General features: G+C 45.5%; 3 protein-coding genes across 7 annotated transcripts in view; 1 reads left to right on the forward strand and 2 right to left on the reverse strand.

The window, feature by feature from the left end:
- Positions 1 to 1,960: 1,960 nt before the first annotated feature.
- Actl7b (actin like 7B) lies at positions 1,961 to 3,396 on the reverse strand. The gene has a single exon (XM_006985270.4). The coding sequence runs from the start codon at positions 3,304 to 3,306 to the stop codon at positions 2,053 to 2,055; it is 1,254 nt and encodes a 417-aa protein (XP_006985332.1). The 5' UTR covers positions 3,307 to 3,396; the 3' UTR covers positions 1,961 to 2,052.
- A 3,694-nt stretch (positions 3,397 to 7,090) lies between these two features.
- On the forward strand, positions 7,091 to 10,046 carry Actl7a (actin like 7A). The gene is made up of 2 exons (XM_006985271.3): positions 7,091 to 7,503; positions 8,553 to 10,046. Exons 1-2 carry the CDS (start codon positions 7,424 to 7,426, stop codon positions 9,913 to 9,915), a joined length of 1,443 nt encoding a protein of 480 aa, XP_006985333.2. The 5' UTR covers positions 7,091 to 7,423; the 3' UTR covers positions 9,916 to 10,046.
- Positions 10,047 to 16,367: 6,321 nt separating this feature from the next.
- The window catches only part of Elp1 (elongator acetyltransferase complex subunit 1), a 63,578-nt gene continuing 57,812 nt past the window's right edge, over positions 16,368 to 22,133 (reverse strand). For all 5 annotated transcript variants that reach the window (XM_076564236.1, XM_076564237.1, XM_076564234.1 and 2 more), the window contains exons 36-37: positions 20,743 to 20,854; positions 16,368 to 17,157 (exon numbers count right to left, since the gene is read on the reverse strand). In XM_076564236.1, the coding sequence (XP_076420351.1) occupies positions 17,090 to 17,157; positions 20,743 to 20,854 (180 nt within the window). In that variant the 3' untranslated portion in view covers positions 16,368 to 17,089. The remainder of the gene's footprint in view (positions 17,158 to 20,742; positions 20,855 to 22,133) is intronic.

Raw genomic sequence — 22,133 nt, forward strand, 5'->3', positions numbered from 1 at the left:
GGTTGCTTGGCAACTCAACAGTCCCCTGATCTTTTCCCAAAGAAAGTTTCCTGGTCTGCTTCTATAAAACCCACCTGAGAAAAATAAAATTTTGCAGCTTGATCAGAATACTGTCTTGCTGTCAATTCTTTGTGTCTCTTGTCCCTTTCATTCGCCATTCCCCCTTCTAGGGTCTCTGCTGAAGATCCCGCTGGCTGGGACAACTGTTGCTGTGACGAAACACCATGATCAAAACAACTTGAGGTGAAAAGGGTTTATTTGGCTCACACTTTATCATTGTTCATCAGTGAAAGAAGTCAGGACAGGAATTCAAACAAGAAAGGAACCTGGAGGCAGGAGCTGATGCAGAGGCCATGGAGGAGTGCTGCTTACTGGCTTGCTTCTCCTAGCTTATTCAGCCTGCTTTCTTATTGAACTCAGGATCACCAGCCCAGGAGTGGCACCACCTGTAGTGAGCTGGACCCTCCTACCTCAAACATTGATAAAGAAAATGCAGGCCTGCCTACAGCCTGATCTTATGGGGGGATTTTAATTGAAGCCCTCTTAGGTGACTTTAGCTTGTGTCAAGTTGACATAAAACTAGCCAGCACACCTGGGCATATCCAGAAGCACAGTCCAGGAGAGCAAACAGATGAGTGGTGCCCAGGGAGAAGTAGAGCTTGAATATTAGAGAAAGCTGTCCTGACTGCAGGGAGTGGTCATCAGCACTATTGGCTTGTCCCACTAATGTCAAGCAATTAATTTTCTGGTTTGCTTGAAATATGCACAGGATGTACCACGTACTTTTCTGAGCAATTTAATAGAGTGTCCATTAGAATTGCTCAGGGGATTTTTCAAATATGGATTCCTTGTTTCTTCCCCAGACCTGGACCAGAGAGCAGGTCCATTCAGGTTTGGGTTCTGTTGTGGTTTTTTTTGGTAATTACCTCCACAGACGATAATCTACTCATACCCATCTCAGTCCTTAAATAAGCTGGGGGAGGCTGATGGGCTCTGTTGGTGTAAATTTTCCCGCCAGGGCCAGTGAAGTTACTCCTCAATACTTAACTATCAACTCTGATGAGCCGTTAAAAACAATCCCAGCATACAAACCACAGGCCACATCTCTACCTTCACTTCCTATTGATCAGACAGAAAAATGTAATAGTCAGCCATAAAACTCTTTTTTAATAAGGATTTCAATAATTATGTATATGTGTGTGTGCACTTTGGACACAATCGGAGACTCCTGCTTTGTAGGCAGGTGAATGTTAGACAAGCCTCGGCATCTTCGGGCCTCCCTGTCACCGTCTGTCTCACAATAAGGAGTCGCTTCTCTGGGTTCCGGGAAAACTCAAACGAGGGGAGGCACAATTGCTGCTCTCCAGACACTCCAAGCCTAACCCCGGGACAGGTCAGAAGTGAACATACGAGACGGTGATATCAGATGGAGGTTCACAGGTCTCTGGACCTCTGTGCTAGGATGTTTCAGACATTCTCTAAAACTTTGAACAAAATTCTCACGTAGTCGTGCTTTTGTGAGGGGGGAAATGGGGTACTGCTTTTAATATTTCACTAAGAGGCCCCTCCATGCACCTCTGCTGCAGAGGAGACTATTATAAGGGGCAGATGGAGGACGGACACATAACTGGAACTGGCACCGGGAAGTGGAACGCATGCGCTCAGAGACCTAAAGGATCTGGGATTAGTTCACGCTGGTTTGACTCAGGCACCAGCCATTTTAACGAGACTCTCTCTGCTCCGGGATGGGCCATCTTCCAGCTACCTTCCTTTCTGGAAAGAAACGTTGCCACAGCAGCTGTAAAACAGCTTGGCATCCATCTTACCTCCCAGGAGATGGTACGTCTCACTTCTGAGGCACATACACTCAGTCTAAGGAGAAGGCAGTTATCTCTAAACTCAACCTGTCACCACCTGCTATCGGATTCGACCAAGAACTCCAGACCAGACATGATTGTTAATAGGTTAAACTTTTATGTGAAATTCTGTAAAGGTATAGAGTAGCCCCCCGGGGGGGCTCTGCTTCCAGCTCTTGCCTGTGGGGCCCGCCCCTTAGCACTTGCTGTAGATGGCTGCGCAGCCCCGCTCCTCAAACTCCTCCTTGCTGACCCAAAGCTGCTGGAAGGCCTGCAACGAGGCCAGGATGGAGCCGCCGGTCCACACCGACGTCTTCCTCTCGGGAGCAGCGGCCACCGTGGGGCTCTCCCCCGGGCAGAGGAGACTCAGCTCCCTCTGGAAGCGCTCGGGGAAGCCATCCAGCATGGTGCAGCCACCGCACAGCAGCACGTTAGCGGCCATCTCCTCCTTGAAGCCAGTGTCCTGGCAGCGGCCCAGGCAGTCAGCCGTGAGCTCCGGGAGGCCGGGCTGGGTGTAGCCCACCAGAGAGGGCTTGAAGAGCATCTCGGAGCAGCGGAAGCGCTCCTGGCCGATGGTGATGACCTTGCCGTCCGGGAGCTCGTAGTCTACATGCAGCTCCTCAAGGCCCAGGCTCATCTCCTCCTCTGGCTGCAGCGCGGCATAGCAGCACTTCTTCTTGATGTGTTCTATGATGTGCAGGTGATCATCCGAGAACTTGTGACCTGCCTCATTGAGCAGCTGCATGAGATAATTGGTGAGGTCGCAGCCGGCATAGTCTACACGGCTGGGCAGGCCCGGCAGCAGGTCCCCCTCGGAGATGGGCACCACATGTGACACGCCGTGCCCGCTCTCCACCACCAGCCCGGAGGTCTTGCCATATGAGTAGATGGACAGTAACGCCTGGGAGGTCACGTGCATGGCGGGGATGCCAAAGGTCTCGAACATGAGCTCCGCGTACTTTTCCCGGTTGCTGCTGGGGCTGAGCGGAGGGTCGGACACCAGCACCGCGTGCTCTTCCGGGAGGATCTTCATGGCGGTGTGGAAGATGTACTCCCAGATGTTCTGGATGCAATCCCAGTCCACCACAACGCCGTGCTTCAGTGGGTTAACCAGCTTCAGAGATGCCTCCATGTTGAGCAACTCATGGCCCACGTAAGTCTCCTTGAAGGTGTCTCCAGCGTCTGCTGCCAGCTCCGCGCTGCGCTTGCCCACGGTAGAGGAGATGAAGTAGGTGGGCCTTGGCTCTCCGGCGTAGCCACACTTGCAGTACTGGGAACCCAAGTCAATGACCAGCGCCTTGATCTTGCGTATTTTCTTGGGCTTCATCTTCAGTTGAGTGGAACCTGTGTCCCGGATGCCAGCCTCAGGGACTGGCAGTGTTCCTGCCTCTCCAGGGTCGCCCTGGGCTGTGCCCATGGGCTTAGGGCTAGGGCTGTTCTTTGTCGCCATCTGCCTCCCTTCCTCGCCGCCTTACATCCACACCCTAGAGCTCCTGGGGAGAAAATGAGAGGCCACCAGCAGTGCCTTGGCAACCACTCAGGGTTGTGATGTCACCAGGAATGGCCCATTTAGATGGGGGGAGTTTGCTCTTTTCACCCTCCACACACCTTCCTAACTGGTTTGCTCCAGGACAGAGCTAATGACCAGGAGCTCGAGAACCCACCACACTGGACCTTGGTGCTCTCTGCTCCCTCTCACATGTCCATGTCTGGCCATTTAGTGACGATTTTTTCATTCCTTTCCTCCTCTGCTCCTTGGCATTGATACTTTGTGCCCATACAGAAAGCCGGGCACAGTACTGGGTGCTTCCCATGTTATTTTGTGGAATCTTGGGGACTGGGCAGAGCTGCATAGAGGTTCAGAATTCAAGAGCAAATGGTTTTTAAGAGTGGTAATACTTCAACTGAAGTTCACCTAACACCGATTAACAAGGTCTCCTAAAGACCTCTGCACTAAGTGTGATGGGTATGGATCAGTATGTCCAGCTGAAGAGATAATGGCCAAGCAGCCTCATACATGCATGTTAGGTGTCAAGGTGTGTATGCAGCACATGTTGGGGAGGAAGGCTGTCTACTCCTACTGGATATCCTTGGGAAAGCTGTGTGCCTGTGCCTTAATGTTCACACTGGTGGGACTCAGTTGGGTCATATTTCAATGCACACTCTATGACCCTAATAAAAGAGTGCAAATCTATGTTCAAAACTAATTCTTCATAAGATTATCTACTCATTACCTTAGTCCTCAAAATGAGGCAGAAGAGCTTGCCAGCCATCACAGCAGCAGTAATCCTAGTAAAAACTAACCCAGATCAATGGTGTCTATTTGCTCAGATTTCTCTAGTACTTCCTAGTCCTGCTCACCTAGAACGGAAGTCCTTGCAATGGCCCATGGCCTGATGAGACTTGTCTGTAGCTGGAGTTTTCTCCAGTCCTGCCCAGCCCCATGTTCCCCGCAACTGCTTATAAAATTATTACCGCCGGGTGGTGGTGGCGCACGCCTTTATTCCCAGCACTCGGGAGGCAGAGCCAGGCGGATCTCTGTGAGTTCAAGGCCAGCCTGGGCTACCAAGTGAGCTCCAGGAAAGGCACAAAGCTACGCAGAGAAACCCTGTCTCGAAAAACCAAAAAATATATATATATTATCACTCAGATTATTTTATAATAATATTATTATTTAGCTTATATTAATTAAACTGCTCAGCCCTTAGCTCAGGCCTACCACTGACTAGCTCTTACACTTAAACTCAGCCCATTTCTGTTAACCTACATGTCCCACGTGTTCTGTGGCTTTACCTGTTGCCTTTACATGCTGCTCCCTGGACAGCAGGCTGGTGTCTACTCCTCTGCCTTCCTGTTCCCACAATTCTCTTCTCTGCTTGTCCCGCCTATACTTCCTGCCTGGCTACTGGCCAATCAGCGTTTTATTTATACAGAGCCATATCCACAGCACTTGTCTGTTCTCCACTACCAGCCTTGCTTCTCCCACCCACCCCATCGACATTTCCAGGCTCTTTTCCTGGTCACACAGGCCTTTGTGCAGCTTTTCTCAGTTGAGGTCAGCAATCTTCTATAAGGGGACAGTCACACTTATTTCCATGGAGCTTTTGGGCCAGTCTTCGTGATGCTGATTGCACTCTGTTTTTTATGGCCATGGGCAATTCATCAGTGAATGGGTATGGTTGCTTTAGTAAACGTATATACTACCACAGGCCACAGGCTGGACTTGCCTGCATCTAACTCCCCAGTCATGTGACTTAGCCCTCTGCACCTATTGCATCCCTAACACTCATGTCCCCCAGTCACCTCCTTCAGCTCTTTACACAACTGCTATCAGCTCAGGGAGTCTTGACTGTGCTGTGGATATTGCTCTGTGTGCTGTGAATGTGTTGCTCTGATTTGGCTGATAAAGTGCTGATTGGCCAGTAGCCAGGCAGGAAGTATAGTATAGGCGGGATAAGCAGAGAAGAGAATTCTGGGAAGAGGAAGGCTGAGTCAGGAGTTGTGAGCCAGATGTAGAGGAAGCAAGATGTAAAAGTACCGGTAAGCCACAAGCCACATGGCAACTTATAGATGAATAGAAATGGGTTAATTTAAGATATAAAAACTAGATAAGGAGCAGATAGATAGATAGCAAGGAGCCTGAGCCATTGGGCCAGTTTTAATTAATATAAGTTTCTGAGTGATTATTTTAGAAGTGGCTGTGGGGTCCTTGGTGCCGGGCAAGCACAGGAAAACCTCCAGCTACAAATGGCGTCCAGCAGCTCAAGTTTCTACCTGAAACCTGAAAATACTTAATAATCAATTCTAAACAGAGCCAAAAACAGGTTCCTGCTTCATGTCTCATGCATGTGGTGAGACCCTGCAACATGATAGCTTGAGCTACAGTATGGCGTGTTCATGGCATGTGGGCTTGACCTACGGCATGGCTGCAGATTCCCGCCCAGTTACACAGAGGTTTCTGCAAGTCGCACATTACACTGTATGGTGGATTTAGCCTTCGCTAATATAAACAAACAAACAAAAAAAAAAAAAAAAGAAGAAGAGGAGGTTTCTGGGCTACACACTGCTTTGATAGAGGCACAGACCCACTGCCTCCCAGAGTCTGGTGGTAATCGTAGTTCTGCCATGTTGGGAAACTGAGGTGGGTGGAGAATGCTGCAGTTCAAAGCAACAGATTCACAATAAGGAAGATTCAGATGGAACAAGACTTTAAATGGTTTATATTATGCGTAAAAATGTATGTAGGCTTGGAAGAGAGAAGAAAATGAATATAGACAGTTATATAAATAGTTTTAAAAAATAAAGTCTTTAAAGAGACAGTAAAGGTAATATAAAAAATAAGCCACATAAAGATGGATATTACACAGAAAATCTGGATTGTGTTTTCTTTGAGATTTTTAACTGTAGAAAGACATTTGATTGCAAAAGCTGCTCAGTTAAACCAATATGTATATTTTAAAGATATTTTGACTTCAAAATTTGGATCTAAGGATATGTTGCTTTGGAAAGGAGGCTCTGTTTTTGTTTCCACAGGAAACAAGAGGCTATGGATTTGTTCCAAGTTAAGATACATCAGGTTTGACCAGCCAAGACCCCCTGAAAGGTCTCCAACGACACCATGGCCTAGATCATCCAACATCTAGAATGGTTTCAAGGCAACTGGCTCAGACAATGCAGCCTCACAGACTATTACAGTCAGGACTTGACCATAATTCTTAATTTTCTCAGGATTCGTATTAGATCGTTAGTGACCTCATCCAGCAGGAAGTAGTATAAGAAGCTATGCTCAAATTCCCAAAATATTGTTTATGAATGTTTATTTTTATTTAAAGCAGGTTGATTATAAATGCAATCTCTTTATAAGAAGAAAAGGGGATAGTATAGATATGATAGGATGAAAGGGTAGATTAATGAACCTACTTTTAAAAAGCAACAACTTGTTTAGAAATTGCTATGGATTTTAGTTTATTGATACAAGTTTAAAGTTAATTTTGTTATATTGTATATATATTTCTACTCTTGTTTGAGGTATTATGTTTATGTAACTCATTTAGATTGTAATGGATAATTAAAAAATACAGATTAATAATTAGTCTTCTATGATAATCAAAATTATAGTCATGTTAAGTTTTCTAGGTATATATATAATTCAATTAGGTAGGTAATCTTCAAACACCAAAGACCTACAGAATATGGCATTTAAAATGTTTTAAAAATTTGAACTTTCTGGACAGTGAGACATGTCTGCTCCTGGCAGCACCAATTTATTTCAGTGAGGAGGATGGGCATTGAAGACACTCTATATGGAGTTTATCTTCTTATTGGCCAAAATAGTCATTTGGGCAAGAAACTGTTCTTGCTTGGACTGCTTGACAAAATGATATCAACTGGACTTGCAGAACCCATAGGAAGGTGACTACTGAACTTTGCTTGATGAAATGGTCCTTTGGGTTCCTGCTTCGCAGAGGAAACTGCCAGACATTCTACAGGACACAAAGAAAAGTGACTGAGAGACTCTAGGCCTGTGGGCTGAAGACAGATGCCCCGACTTTACAGAGGAACTTTGGATGACTGTCCAGGTTGCCAGCTGTCTGTCTACTCTTGCAAAACTCCCAAAAGTTGCTTGCATCCTTCTCCCATTTCTCAGGTAATATTATATCCTTCTAAGGTCTTTGATGTAGTTAAAGATTAGATAGTTATGATTTCCTTAGTTATGATAAAAGACAAATTAGATATGAAACCTTAGACCCACAAATATAGGATAGGATATCTTTCTTAATTTTGTCAAACACAAATAGACTAAATATTATATAGACTAGATATTGTAACTATAATTGTTGCTTGATAATTGTTTTGTTACATGTAATTTTACTATGTTAAAGTTAAAACCTTCCTTTTTGAAAAAAAAAAGAAAAGGGGAAGTGCTGTGGATATTGCTCTGTATACTGGGAATGTGTAGCTCTAATTTGGTCGATAAATAAAATGCTGATTGGCCAATAGCCAGGCAGGAAGTATAGTATAGGTGGGATAAGCAGAGAAGAGAATTCTGGGAAAAGGAAGGCTGAGTCAGGAGTCACCAGCCAGACACAGAGGAATCAAGATGTAAAAGTACCAGTAAGCCACAAGCCACGTGGCAACTTATAGATGAATAGAAATGGGTTAATTTAAGATATAAGAACTAGATAGCAAGAAGCCTGAGCCATTAGGCCAAACAGTCTTAATATGAGCTTCTGAGTGATTATTTTGTAAGTAGGCTGCAGAACTATGGGGGCATGGCGGACCCGGAGAAACTTTCCAGCTACATGCCTGAGCCACATCAGCACGGCCACCCTCTCCTCTGATTTTTCTCTAAAAATTTTTCTAAATTTTAATTTTGTTCAACAAACATCTTGTGTCTTTCCCCCAGCACACACCAACTAGAATGTAGACAAGAAGGGGCAGGACTCTGTTGCTGCTTCTTCACTGTGGTATTCCTAGATTCCTTGCATGTCACAGGCATTCAACAAACATTAACTGAATGAATAAATCAAGCTTAACTACAAAACTGGGGGGGGCGGTCAAAGATAATAAATATCTCTAATGTACCCCAACATGGTCTCCAGTATCTAGAAAGTCTTTGGTCATTGGATTATGTCATAATCAGTGATGTCACTGTTGGGCAGATTCTCAAGCTGTTCTCTGATTTACGCCTTTCAGGCCTTGTAGCCAGCAGGATCCGGAGCTTTCTGAGGGCAGTATGTCTCTGGAGAGCATGTGGGCTCCACAGGCAGCAGACATAGGGGATGGGCCTGCCAAGAAAGCCGGCAACCAGGCCTCCATGCAGACACAGCTCCTCCAGACTGCCTCCCTAAAGGATGGCCCAGCAAAGAGGGCAGTATGGGTTCGTCGGGACAGTGCCGAGACAGAAGCCTCCGCTAAGTCAAATGGGTCGAAGGACAGGCCCAAGTTAGGGGTGACCAAAGCAGTGGTTGTGGATCTTGGCACTGGCTTCTGTAAATGTGGCTTTGCTGGCCTGCCAAAGCCCACTCATAAGATCTCAACAACAGTGGGCAAGCCCTACATGGAGACAGCCAAGACTGGGGATAATCGCAAAGAGACCTTCGTGGGGCACGAGCTCCTTAACCCAGAAATACATCTCAAGCTGGTCAACCCCCTGCGTCATGGTATCATTGTGGACTGGGACACAGTACAGGACATCTGGGAATACCTCTTCCGACAGGAGATGAAGATCGCCCCAGAGGAGCATGCAGTCCTGGTTTCAGACCCACCCCTGAGCCCTCACACCAACAGAGAGAAGTATGCTGAGATGCTGTTTGAGACCTTCAACACGCCTGCAATGCACATCGCCTACCAATCCCGCCTGTCCATGTACTCATACGGTCGCACCTCCGGCCTGGTGGTGGAGGTTGGCCATGGTGTGTCCTATGTGGTTCCCATCTATGAGGGTTATCCTTTGCCTAGCATCACGGGGAGGCTAGACTATGCAGGATCTGACATGACGGCGTACCTGATGAGCTTGATGAACAGCTCTGGAAAATACTTCACTGAGGACCATATCAGTATTGTGGAGAACATCAAGACAAAATGCTGCTTCGTGGCCCTAGACCCCATTGAGGAGAAGAAAATCCCTCCCAGTGAACATGAGATCCATTATACTCTGCCTGATGGGAAAGACATCCGTCTGGGCCAGGAGAGGTTCCTCTGCTCAGAGATGTTCTTCAAGCCATCTCTGATCAAGTCCATGCAGCTGGGCCTCCACACCCAGACAGTGTCCTGCCTTAACAAGTGTGACATCGCACTCAAACGAGACCTCATGGGGAACATCCTGCTCTGTGGGGGAAGCACTATGCTCAAGGGTTTCCCTAACCGCCTGCAGAAGGAACTGAGCAGCATGTGTCCCAATGACCTGCCACAGGTGAACGTTCTGCCTGAGAGAGATACTGCAGTGTGGACTGGTGGCTCTATCCTGGCCTCGCTCCAAGGTTTCCAACCACTGTGGGTTCACCGCTTTGAGTACGAGGAACATGGGCCTTTCTTCCTCTACAGAAGGTGCTTCTGAACTGATGTAGCATGGCCACTGTGGTGACAGTGTGTCAGCTTTACTACATGAGGGAACACCTTTTATACATGGTGCTGAGCTGGCATGTTCATTCCTGTAGCATTAAAACCCCCTGGTGTCCCCTTCCTGGACAGTGTGTCTGTTTCCTGACATAGTGAGAGCCACACAGATGGATCATCACCTTAAATGATGCAGAAGCCTGGGAGCGGAGGGGGATATGAGGACCAGACATGCGCTATGCTGACGGCTCAGGTTCTCTTGGCAAAAACTTGCGCTAACATTGTTCTGGCCCTTGTGAGATTCCCACTGTAGGAACTACTCTGTCATTAAAACGTGTTTAAGGAAACATGTGATAAAAACAAGTTAAGAGTAAATGATGTTAAAGGATACAAAGGGAGCTGGGCAGTGGTGGCGCACACCTTTAATCCCAGCACTTGGGAGGCAGAGGCAGGTGGATCTCTCTGAGTTCAAGGACAGCCTGGTCTACAGAGAGGAGAGAGTTACAGGACAGGCTCCAAAACTACACAGGGAAACCCTATCTCAAAATATATATATACAAGGGGATCCCCATCCACAATTCCCTACAGAATACTGAATAAATTTAGTCTCCTACAAAGCAGCACTGTATTTCACATCTGACAGCAAACTCAGAAGGCTTAGAATATGCTGGTGAAGATAATCTACCCTGTTTTAACCTCCTTTTTACTCCCGTTATGTCCCAAATCTGGTTCATAGTAAGCCACCAGGATGACTGGCTATAACATGCCCCCAGACCTTGGCATAACCGATGGACACCATGATGTACTGAAGTACCATTCAGTCCTTGAACCCAGCACACAGGCAGCAACTCCTGACAAAACCAAAACAAAGAACTAATCCATCGGAGTCCATCCTTCTGGCAGGGTCCCTCAATGTACTAACCTTGCTTTTCCGGCTTCTGTAGTTCCCTTCTGGCGAACTGTTCTTGCTGGGCTGTGTCAACACAGGATGTGGTTTTTGTGCTCAAAAACTCACCCTGAGAGAGGTTCAGTGCTACACTCGGGTCCCAAACACCCAGCATAGTTGTCAGCTAATAAAGACTTTCTGGCTTGAATCCATGTCCAAGTGGTCTTCTCTGGTGGATAACTCACAACATTTCTGGGGACCCCAGTGAGATCCCCAGAGACCAGACCTTGACACACTGGGGGTCTGAGCCCCTTGGAGCAGAGAGGAGCTCTACGGGATATACAACCTGAGACATTCCAGGGTCCCAGGACACTCTCTGATTAACCATTGCCTAATGCCTTGGGAGGGAACAAAATTCAGTCACCTGGTCTGTCACCTCCAGAGTAAGTCTGGTTAAGGTGCCTTCTGTTTAGGACATAAAGGACCGGAAGGCTGCAGATGCAAACCCAGTGTCTGGAATCCATGGGAGACATCACTGGACTCCCCTCGTCCATTCAGGTGTATGTATAGCCACCCCAATCAGTTTCTCTATATTGACCAGTGGCTTTCTCTCACAGCTGATGGAAAGCAGATACATGCTTCAGGATCTGGTCTCCAGAAGTGCTCCCAATAGCTACAACTGTGACTTTCAGCTCTTAAGCAAGAGGCTTTAAGTCGTACTGGGGTTCTTAGTCACATTTGTACCCTTGAGCATCTAGAAAACAGGCATCTTTACCATGCAGAGGCTCAAGAGCCACTCACCCAACTCCAGGTCTCCCTAGATGTCTTCACATAGAGAGCCTCACACGTCAGAGCCTGGACCCAGACTGGCGGGTCAGCGTATCTGACACCAGAAAGCTGAAGCAGGGAGGAAGAGACAGAGCAGTGGAAAGACATCTAAGGTCCCATGGTTTGGCAAGGTGACTAAGCCTTACCCTGGAGAGTCAGAGATCAGACAAGAGTTGGGTACACCATACATCTTAAGTTTCTTCTTAGACTATTCTACTGGCAAGAACCCATGAGCACTCACTAAGGGACAAGTCAGGTTGATTAGATCTCCATCTCTCAATGCCTTTACTCAGTGTTGGTAAAGCCTATAAACCCTCAGAGTAAGTGTTCTAAAATTCATTAAAGGTTGTTTTGTTTTGTTTTTTCTTCCAACCATAAATCACTTCTATCTCTGGACAGGGGTTGATGAGCCCGAGTCAATGAGCCCCAAAAGGGTGAAGGGTCTTGATGAGGGAGGGATGGGAAATATCTTCTGAAGGGAGTCTCCAGGAAGCTCCAGGCCTAAACACAAAATGTCAATGTAAAGCTAATACAACAGCATTCCTTCTCAAAGCACTTTCAATTCTCTCAGTGGATCCACCTGTCCCTGTAGAAAAGACAGGCTTCACACATAGAAACATGTAACAGTTTAGTACTTTTGATGTCATCTAAGTTTAACAGTTAACTGGAGGTAACACGACAAGTTTGTTACTACAGGGATGGAAATACGTACTACTACTGTGGTGGTTTGAAAGAAAATGGCCCCCAAAGGGAGTGGTACTATCAGGAGGTGTGGCTTTGTTAGAGTGGGTATGGCCTTGTTGGAGGAAGTGTGTCACTCTGGGGGCGGGCTTTGAGGTTTCCTATGCTCAAGATACCGCCCAGTGTGTCAGTTGACTTCCTGTAGCATGAGTCAGCTCCAGCACCATGTCTGCTTGCATGCCACCATTCTCCCGGCCATGATGATAATGGACTGAACCTCTGACACTGTAAGCGACCTGCCCCTCAATTAAATGTGTTCGTTTATAAGCTGCCGTGGTCATGTCTTTTAAGACAACTATCTAGTGAGTAGAGGCAGGGAAATTGAAAATACCCTGCCTAAATGCCATCTCAGGCAAAGAATGTCACTCAAAATGCCTATAGATAGTTCAGGAAAGTGAAGTTCCTTTGTCCAAGGACACTAAAGTTTGTGGATTCAGAACCTAAACCCTCGTCTTTATACCAAGATGTCTGTTGACATTTTTGAGTAAAGGTGGCCTAGGGCCCAGGAAAGGGCTTGCGCACAGAGAACACAGGGCTCAGGCGTCAAGAGCACCATTCAGTGTCACCAAACGCACCAAGGGAGCCTTAGCTGTATACAGCCTCTTGAGCAATGGTTCTCAACCTGTGGGTCATGACCCCTTTGTATCAGATATGTACACTTCATAACAGCAGCAAAACTAGTCATGAAGTAGCAAAAAAGTGATTTTATGGCTGGGGGTCACCACAACATGAGAAACTGTATTCAAGGGTCGCAGCGTTAGGAAGGTGGAGAACCACCGCTCTACCTTGAGCATTTAGTTAGCTATAAGTGGAGATTTCAATCCTCATCCGCAGGTGTGAGAGCTGAAGACCCTGTGGGCTTACGCAGTATGGACTAGCCAAACCGAGTAGTGGTTTCAGTGAGCATGGTCTTCACAGGCTCTTATGTTCGAATGCTTGGTCACCAGTAAGCGGAACTGTCTGAGAAGAGTTAGGAGCATGGCCTTGTGGGAGGAGATGTGTCTCTGGGAGTCAGCTTTGAGGTTCCGAAAGCGCATGCCAGGCCCAGTGATGTAAAGCTCTCAGCTACTTTTCTAGCACCATGCCTGCTTGCCTACACCCATGCCCCCCCACCATAACAGTGATGGACAATCTTCTGAATGTAAGGAAGCTCCCAATTAAATGCTTCTTCTATAAGAGCTACCTTGGTCATAGAATCTTTTCACTGCACTAGAACAGTAAGACAAGGAGGGGGAAAAAAATCTGACTTTGCTTTCCAACTTGCAGTCACCTTAAATTACTAAGAACTGCCAGGTTTTTGCTTTCTGTTTCTAAATGCCCTTCGACTAGGCTAAGTAGTGCACGCTAGTTCCAGAATTCAAGGGCTGAGAGGTTGGAGGCCTGCAGCCAGTTCAAGACCAGCTTGACCACACAGTGAGTGAGTTTCACATGCTCTTCAGGTATAACGTAATGGTGACAAGTTTTTCAAAAGTGTGTGTGTGTGTGTGTGTGTGTGTGTGTGTGTGTGTGTGTGTACATAAAGAGACAAAAATCATTTTAAATGTGTAGAAGTGCTAAGTTATACAAGTTATACTCATAAAGACATAAAAACATTAGGACTGGGAGTGTAGAGATCACTTGATTTGCACGTACAGGGCACTGAGGGGTTCAAGACCCAGCACCCCAAATTAAGAATGAAAATCCCTGAACACCTCCAAATACTGGCTTCCATCCCAGATTTCAGAGTGTGAATGTGAAGTCTAATGATGGAGGAAGACAGCTCTCTGCAAGTTACCTGTTGATGGCTGCAGTACTGAACAAAGCTCCAGGACAACACAGGCCAGAGAACAACTCTTACTCAACACGAGCCAGAGAAATCAAGAGTTTTTAAATATTGTGGTGAGAATCTGCATTGAGCTAGAGCCTAGGGGAACCATGTGTTTTCTGACAGCTTTCCCCAAAGTTAGCTCTCATTTCTCTTGTCCCACACCCTATAGGTCCCTCCGTGTCTCAGCCTTCAATACAGAGGACCTGCTAGGCCTACTTAATCTCAAAAATCAGCAAAATTTACTCCTGCACAGATAAGAGTGGCCATAAATGGTACAAATTAGTTCCTCTTGCTGTAGCATTGGGTTTTTTGTTTGAGACAGGGTCTCTCTAAGTAACTGTGGCTGTCTGTCCTGTAACTCATTATGTAGACCAGGCTGGCCTTGAACTCAAAGATCCCAGTGCCCCAGCCACCTGAGTGCTGGGATTAAAGGCATGCACTACCACACTTAGATGCTGTAATATTAAAGAAACTGAGCATCTGTGAAAATTTACACCATTGTCAGCAGGCACATTTACCCCCATTTCTAGTCTGTTAGCATGGATTCCTCACTTTTATCCAAAGTAAGAGCATTCCAATACAATAAATGTCATATAACGGATCCCTGACAAAGAGTCATTACAAAGTACTCACAGCCTTTTGAAACTGGCATCTAATTGTAGTAAACCCATTATGGGGTGAATCAAAAAGTAGATCTCTCCAAAGCACAGTACATTGTCTTCTTTTTCTATTCAGTGAAACATTAAAATATATATAGAAAAGTTAATTTATATAGCCAATACTCAGGTAAGTCTTTCTAAAATTACAATTTTGGGTAATCTATATACTGAGGGCCAAAAGCCACATTCTCTGTTAGTTTACACACAGTAATGAAAGCCTGGTTCTGGCATTAAAAGCATAAGAGAGATTTTTAACTGTACTCCAGGATCAGCTATGAAATTCTTGTTGGGGAGGGATTTTATTTTCCTAGGTAGTATACCCACGAAAAAATCCCGTGTTCCAGTAACTAGCTTTCCACAACTGCTCATACAAGCAACCTGGAGTGAACTTAAAAAGACATGAAAGCAGGAGAGGGGCTTCTAGGGAAGAAAAAAGATTTCAGCAGAAGAGATAGGGGATGAGAACAACTAAAATTCATTATGTTCATGTAGGAAACTGTCAGAGAACTTTCAAAAAGCCTTTTATTAAAATAAATTGACCTATTTTCTAGACTTGACAAAAAAGAGAAACTAATCTCACTCTTCCAAAAGCCTTTGGAAACAGAATGAAGCAGGTCAGTTAAACACCACACAGAAAGTGAATGAGTCTGCCTGGACAGACAAATAGGACTCAGGAAAGAAGGCAGTGTCTGGAGAACCAAGTAACCCCAACCCTGCTACCATACTATGCCTGCTGTCTACCCCTTACTGAAGTGCAGGGCACTGTCAGCAAATTCCAGTCCATCCCAACCTACCGTTGATGATTCTCTAGCAGAATATACACAGGCAATAAAACAGTCTCTTCAACAGTGCAGTTAGGGGAGTGTCTCAGTTAGGGTTCTAGTGCTGTGAAAAGACTAGGGCCACAGCTACTCTTCTAAAGGAAAGCATTTCACTGGGACTGACTTACAGTTCAGAGGTTTAGTTCACTGTCATCATGGTGGGATACAAACATGATCATGACAGGAAGCACGGTGGCGTGCAGGCAGGCATGGTGCTAGGAGGTAGCTGAGAGAGAGTTCTACGTCCAGATCTTCAGACCGTGAGACACTGGGCCTGGCTTACGCATCTGAAACCTCAAAGGCTGTCCCCAGTGATACACTCCCTCCAACAAAACCACACCTACAAGGCCATACCTCCTAATGGTGCCTCCCCCTAAAACTATGGGGTCCATTTTCATTCAAACCACCACAAGGAGGTTTAGCCCAATTAAAGCTGGTAGCACATAACCTGGCTGAATGACACATTTAATTAAGAAAAGACTTTTTTTTTAAGATTTATTTATTTTGTATGTATGAGTGTTTTGCCTGCATGTAGCTTTGTGTACTACATGCTTGCCTGGTGCCCACTGAGGTCAGAAGAGGGCATTAGATCCCCTGGAAGTGGAGTAAGAGAGGGTGGTGAGCTGCCGTGTGGGTGCTGGGAATCAAACCCAGGTCCTCTGCAAGAGCAGTAATTGCTCTTCACTGCTGAGTCAACATTCCAGACCCAAACACATTGAACTTTTTATTCTGTTTGGAGTTGGGTGAAAAAATGCCAGCCGTGCATGCAATCACATCGACTAAATGTTGACAGCACTAACAGCCTGTTTTCATATAATACACTATGCTAGCAATGCAAAACAACTTAGAAACATGATTCCACTTGTCTTCATTTTTTTTTTTTTGAGGTAGAATGAAATATCATTCCCTATAAACAACAGGAACTGAGGATCAAATCAATGAGAGTTGTCCAAGGTTGCAAGAGAAACCAAGCCTGGATGTAAGTTCACGATTTTTTGCTTTAGTAACTACGTTCTCAAATAGCACTAAATACAAGAACAGCAAGTTGGGTTGTTCTGAGATAAGGTCCTGCTGTAGCCCACACTGGTCTCAAACTTGCACCAATCCTTTCTGCCTCAGCTTCCTGAGTTGCTGGGATTGTAGGCATGCCCCACCATGCCCAACTAAAAATAGCAATTAAAAAAAAAAAAGACTGTAATATGTCGGCTAAAACAAAGGTCTGATAGTACTTCAGATGCACACTCAAATAAGACCCAGACTGCCGAGTGCGCGTGCTAGCTAAAAGCTGGTGTGCACAGCAGCTGCAGGCAGTTCAAAGACAGTCCATCTTCTATCCAGTTCTCACAGCCAGGCCTCTGAGGGGAGACAGCCAGAAGCACAACGAGGAGGGAGTGGGCAAATGGTCTTCCCAGTGGTCCTTCCTAACAGGCCAGTCATTCCAGCAGGCTCAGCTTCCACAGGCCTTTCTGGTCAATCTTTGGTGGCACGCAAACCCCAACATCTGAAAGCAAGAATGGAAGAGAAGTGATAATAGGCCTGCTACCTTCCTAACTCTACAGGATCAAAGCAAGCACAGCCTGGAAGCTCTGCCCAGAGAAGAGGGCGGGCACCAGGCTTCAGGCATGTCCATTAGGAGATTCAGTATTTGAACAGGGACGGGTAGTAGTCTTTTTTGTTTGTTAATTTTTAGATGTGTTTTATATTATATGTGAATGTTTTATCTGCATGTATGTACCTACACCATATGCACACAGTGCCCATGGAGGCCAAAGTGGGCACTGAATCCTAGGGAACTGTTTTGGATGGTTTGTAAGGCACTATAGGTGAACCAACCCTGGTCCTTTGCAAGAATGAATGCTCTTAACCACCAAGCCATCTCTCCAACCATGCAGTGTACATGTTTAAAAAAACTGTCAAATTGTACACCTAAGATCTACATTTTACTATGTGTAAAGATTTCCTATATTTTCAGAATAAAATAAAACATGCCAGTATGTAACAACAAGTCAAGTGAATGACAAAGTATAATAGAATTCTATGAACAGAATAGTCAGCAAACTCTAACTTTTTAAAAAGTAGGATGTAGTTTCAGGTAGGGAGTCTGTCATTATAACCTAAAACTTTGGTATTTCTTCATTTAGACTTTAGGAGTCTCTTATCTGACAAGGAATCATATATAGAAAGCACAGACATGAAAAAGGTATATATAAAGAGCCAGGTGGTAGTGGTGTATGCCTTTAATCCCAGCATTTGGGAGGCAGAGGCATGTAGATCTCTGTGAATTCGAGGTCAGCCTGTTCTGCAGAGCTAGTTCTAGGACAGCCAAGGCTACACAAAGAAACCCTGTCTTAAAAAACCAATAAATATGTATATATGTATATATGTTTCTCTCATTTGCTAATAATTAAATTTCTAGCAGTATATCTGCATATGTACTATTAAAATGATTTTAAAATATTTAGCAACATAACAAAAATCTTCAAGAGAATTTTTAAACCATGATTTTGTACTTTATACAAACACATGCTTATACAAACATAAATTAACTACAAATTGCCTGATCACAGGCCTGTGTCACTATTTGAGGATCAAATTTTAATTTTCTTCAATATACTTTGCAATCCAGATTTTTCTACTGACCATACAGTTTCTAATTACCCCTTACCTCGTCATTTCCCAGAAATATACCACCCCCACCAAGCCAAACTACATACACAAAGCCCACCATGAGTTGTGGTTATAAAAGAATATCACTACCAAAACAGGGTTAAACAAGGTCCATAATTTCACAGTGGTTAACGCTTGAATGAGATTTTATCTTAAAAAAAAGTTATAAAAGAATCTACTGTCTTTTAAAAACAGGACATAATTAAACTATATTTGATTCTGGAGTTAACCAAGAATAAGTATAAAATGTCAAACTTTGGGCAGGAGAGTGACAACCTGGCCGACTGACAGCAAAAGAGGATGTGCTTTACATTTTCATGTTTGACTTTCATGAGGCAAGAAGAATCATTTTAATAAATACTTTGATGACTCTTCAGCGAGGCTTTACCATCAGATCCCCTTGGGAAGCACTCAAAACCCTAATATCCAGCCAGCCTCAAGTCTGGAGCTTTCCCAGCACCACTACAAGCTATGTCATGAAATCCTCCACTTCTGCAAGACCTGCAATCAATCAATCAATCAATCAATCAATCAATCAGTGCCACTCTATGACCTGTATGACTCTGTGTCCCACAGAGAATGACCTGCAGGTGTTGCCAATGCCTGCAGTAATGTGAGTATATTTGCACCACTGTTAGCTGGGCAAGGGCAACGGGGCTATTTTTTTTGCTGGCTACTTTTGAATTACAACTTTCCCCCTTTCTACCTGTCAGGATTTGAATGTAAAGCCACCAGACCTACACAAAACCTATGTATTTAAACAATTGATCCCAAGCTAGTGGCAGTGCTTTGGGAGGTTGTAGGACCTTTTGGACATGGGGCACAGCTGGCAGACACAGGAGCTGAGCTGAAGTGGGGTTTATGAGCTGCTATGCTTCTGCCTGGATTGAACCTGACCTTTCTGGTTCCTGGTTGGTGTCATGCTACCATCAGCTGCCACACAACCCTGCCACCATAGCAGCAAGCTGCTCCTACCAACATGCTGTCCCTGACATGATGGAGTAATTTTGTCACAGTGACAAGAAATGTAATTAAATACCACCCAACCTTGGAGCCATAGGACACTGATGTTATAAACTCCAATGAGGAGCCCTCACATGTTACAGACTTTACAGAGAAAAGCAGAAGTGTCCTCTGATGCTGGTCAGCCATTAGAAAAACCCAGGGCAAGGGGTGACTGGAGCTGGCCCGAAGGTCATCACCAGGCCAGCAGCAAGAATGGGCGTAGGGAATAGAACAGCAAAACGGCCTTAGGTCTAAGACGAAGTCTCTGTTCACAGGACAAATCTTCGTGTGGAAGTGTTGGCAAAGGTGGCCTGCCAAATCCCAGGCAGAAAGGAACAAGGACCACAGTTCCCAGCAGATGAAACAAGATGACAACCAAGGTGCTGGGAACATGCAGGCCTACTCCAAATGTCATCCAAATGCTATCACAGCACAGCTTTTCTAGGAAAACCATTCCAGACCACTGCCTGTCACACCTGAGCAAGGAACAGCAGTTTTCAAAGGCAGTTAGTGTAGAACTTACCAACGGCTTCCCAGAGCCCAGGGAGGCTGGGATGGTGGGGCGTCCACCGGAAGTGCACATACTTAGGTGCCGAGTACATGCCAGTGAATTTCAAGATGAAGCTTTGATGTTTGAACCTTTTAGGAATATGTCATGTAACTGAGAACCATCTCTCACAGCAAACAAAGTGTTTTAGGTTGAACTAAGCAGGAAATGTACAGAAATGATAATATTTAGATGTGCCTTCAAGTTCTAACATCAGTTGCAAGGTGATACAATATCCATCTCCTAAAGAGGTTCTGAAGATGGGAAGGGTAACTGCAATAGCCAAAATCCCAACTCAGAAGTCTCCCATGCGTATAGGTGTGCACTTTTAGGCTCATGCTGCAATTGTGACATGCATATGTGCATGGATGGATACATGGGCCTGCAACTGTCACTGCATTTTTTTTTTTAAAGCAAAGTTATAGTTGGTTGAGAAAAGGTTTTAATTCAGATTGAAATACAGGCATTATGAGAGCAGGGAGAGATGTTAGAGACAGAATGGGCACAGATTTCTCAAGAGTTATTTAAAAATACATAAGTAAATAAAATTTCATGTTGTGCTGGGAGTGGTGGTGCACACCTTTAATCCCAGCACTCGGGAGACAGGGATCTATGAGTTCAAGGCCAGCTTGATCTGTAGAGTGAGTTTCACGCTAGCCAGAATTACACAGTGAGACCCTGTCTCCAAACATACAAACAAACCAATACAAGTCATGTTGTAGCCTCCCCTCCAAGCCACCACCACTAGAAGCATTAGCGCCACTTAAATGTGGCCTCAGAATTGAAAGGGATCCCTTACACAGCTGACCGCCCCAGTCACCCAGCCCTGGGCAGCACTGAGGCCATGTGGAGAGAGAAGTCACTTACCGAGAACAGGGACAGAAGGCTGTTGTTGTTGCTGTTGTTGTGGCTGCTGCTGCAGCTGCAGCTGCTGGTAAGAGGCAGTGATGCTATTCACAGTGGAACTCGGGCCTAGGACCTAAGAGGAACACAGGTTAGGTGAGCAGAGGTCGTGCTTCAGATGGAGGCTGACCTACTGTCTCCACCAGGAGCAACTGAGGCTGCTGTCTTCTCAGCCATGGTACCGACGGGACAGCTTTCCCTTCCTGTGTGGCTGCAACACGCCAGCTTCTTTACGCTCCTCTCAGACCTCTAAGTCTCCTGACTCCAGAAACACGTAACAGAGGAGGAGGGGCTCTCAACAATACCTGCCTGGCCTTTTCCAAAGGAGCAGACCATAACCTACAGGGAGGGGAAAATCAAAGTCTATGGGACACACAAAGGATCCATTCTACTCAAAGAACTCTAAGAAGCAGTAATTTTTATATTAAAAGAAATACATAGATGTGTCATACCAGGTGGATTTCACTGGGGTCCATGCTGCAGCGAGCTCTGGCAGAGACCAGCCCTCTGCTTTGCTCTCATTCACCTTTGCCTGTGTCCCTGCCGAACACTGTCAGCAGTAACACCATGAGCTCAAGAGCACTTAAAGTGACTCACGGCCCCCTGAACACGGCCCATTTCCATACCAACAAACAAAGCAAATATGCATATTTTCCCTACAAGAGTCACACAGTTGGTACCTCAGAAAGTAATGTGATCTGAACAGAAGTGGAGAGGCATTCTAAATCACTGACTTCAAAACACTGCAGTTTTGAAGATAATTGTATTTCTAGGCAACACCCATTATAGTAAATTCAAACATTTGTGGCATCCAGATTTTTAGCTGCTGTTCTGTGTGGTTTTTTTTTTTGGTTTTTCGAGACAGGGTTTCTCTGTATAGCTTTGCGCCTTTCCTGGAACTCACTCTGTAGCCCAGGCTGGCCTCGAACTCACAGAGATTCCTGTGCCTCTGCCTCCCGAGTGCTGGGATTGAAGGCGTGCGCCACCACCGCCCAGCTCTTGCTGTGGTTTGTAAAGTGCTCTTTACAAATATCCACCCTCTTATCAAACCTTCCAAACATTCAGGTAAAACACCCAGGGAAGTATCCCCAGTAACCTAGGAAATCAAAACCTAGAATCCAGCACATTTCTAGCCAGTGGAATGACTGCAACCTCCTGTCGCTAAGCACCAAACCCACCCTGGTACCCAGCCAGTGAGGCCAGGGCTGGGACATGATGCACACATCTCTTCACCAGCTCCTTCCCTGTTATATTCCACCAACAAGGGGGACTAGAGGGAGAGTGCAAAGCTGGAAGGGAGAGCAACATGTTTGTCTTGAAGGGCCATTCATTCCAGTTTCCATTCATCTCTGAAC

This window comes from Peromyscus maniculatus, chromosome 2 (assembly GCF_049852395.1).
Source record: "Peromyscus maniculatus bairdii isolate BWxNUB_F1_BW_parent chromosome 2, HU_Pman_BW_mat_3.1, whole genome shotgun sequence".
NCBI classification, from domain to species: Eukaryota; Metazoa; Chordata; class Mammalia; order Rodentia; family Cricetidae; genus Peromyscus; species Peromyscus maniculatus.

What these genes read in the sequence shown, in the direction of transcription:
- Actl7b (XM_006985270.4), bottom strand. Translation starts at nt 3,306, where the DNA reads ATGGCGACAAAGAACAGCCCTAGCCCTAAGCCCATGGGCACAGCCCAG.
- Actl7a (XM_006985271.3), top strand. Translation starts at nt 7,424, where the DNA reads ATGACTGTCCAGGTTGCCAGCTGTCTGTCTACTCTTGCAAAACTCCCA. An exon ending in ATCCTTCTCCCATTTCTCAG is followed by an intron (nt 7,504 to 8,552) that starts GTAATATTATAT and finishes TACGCCTTTCAG; the next exon opens with GCCTTGTAGCCAGCAGGATC.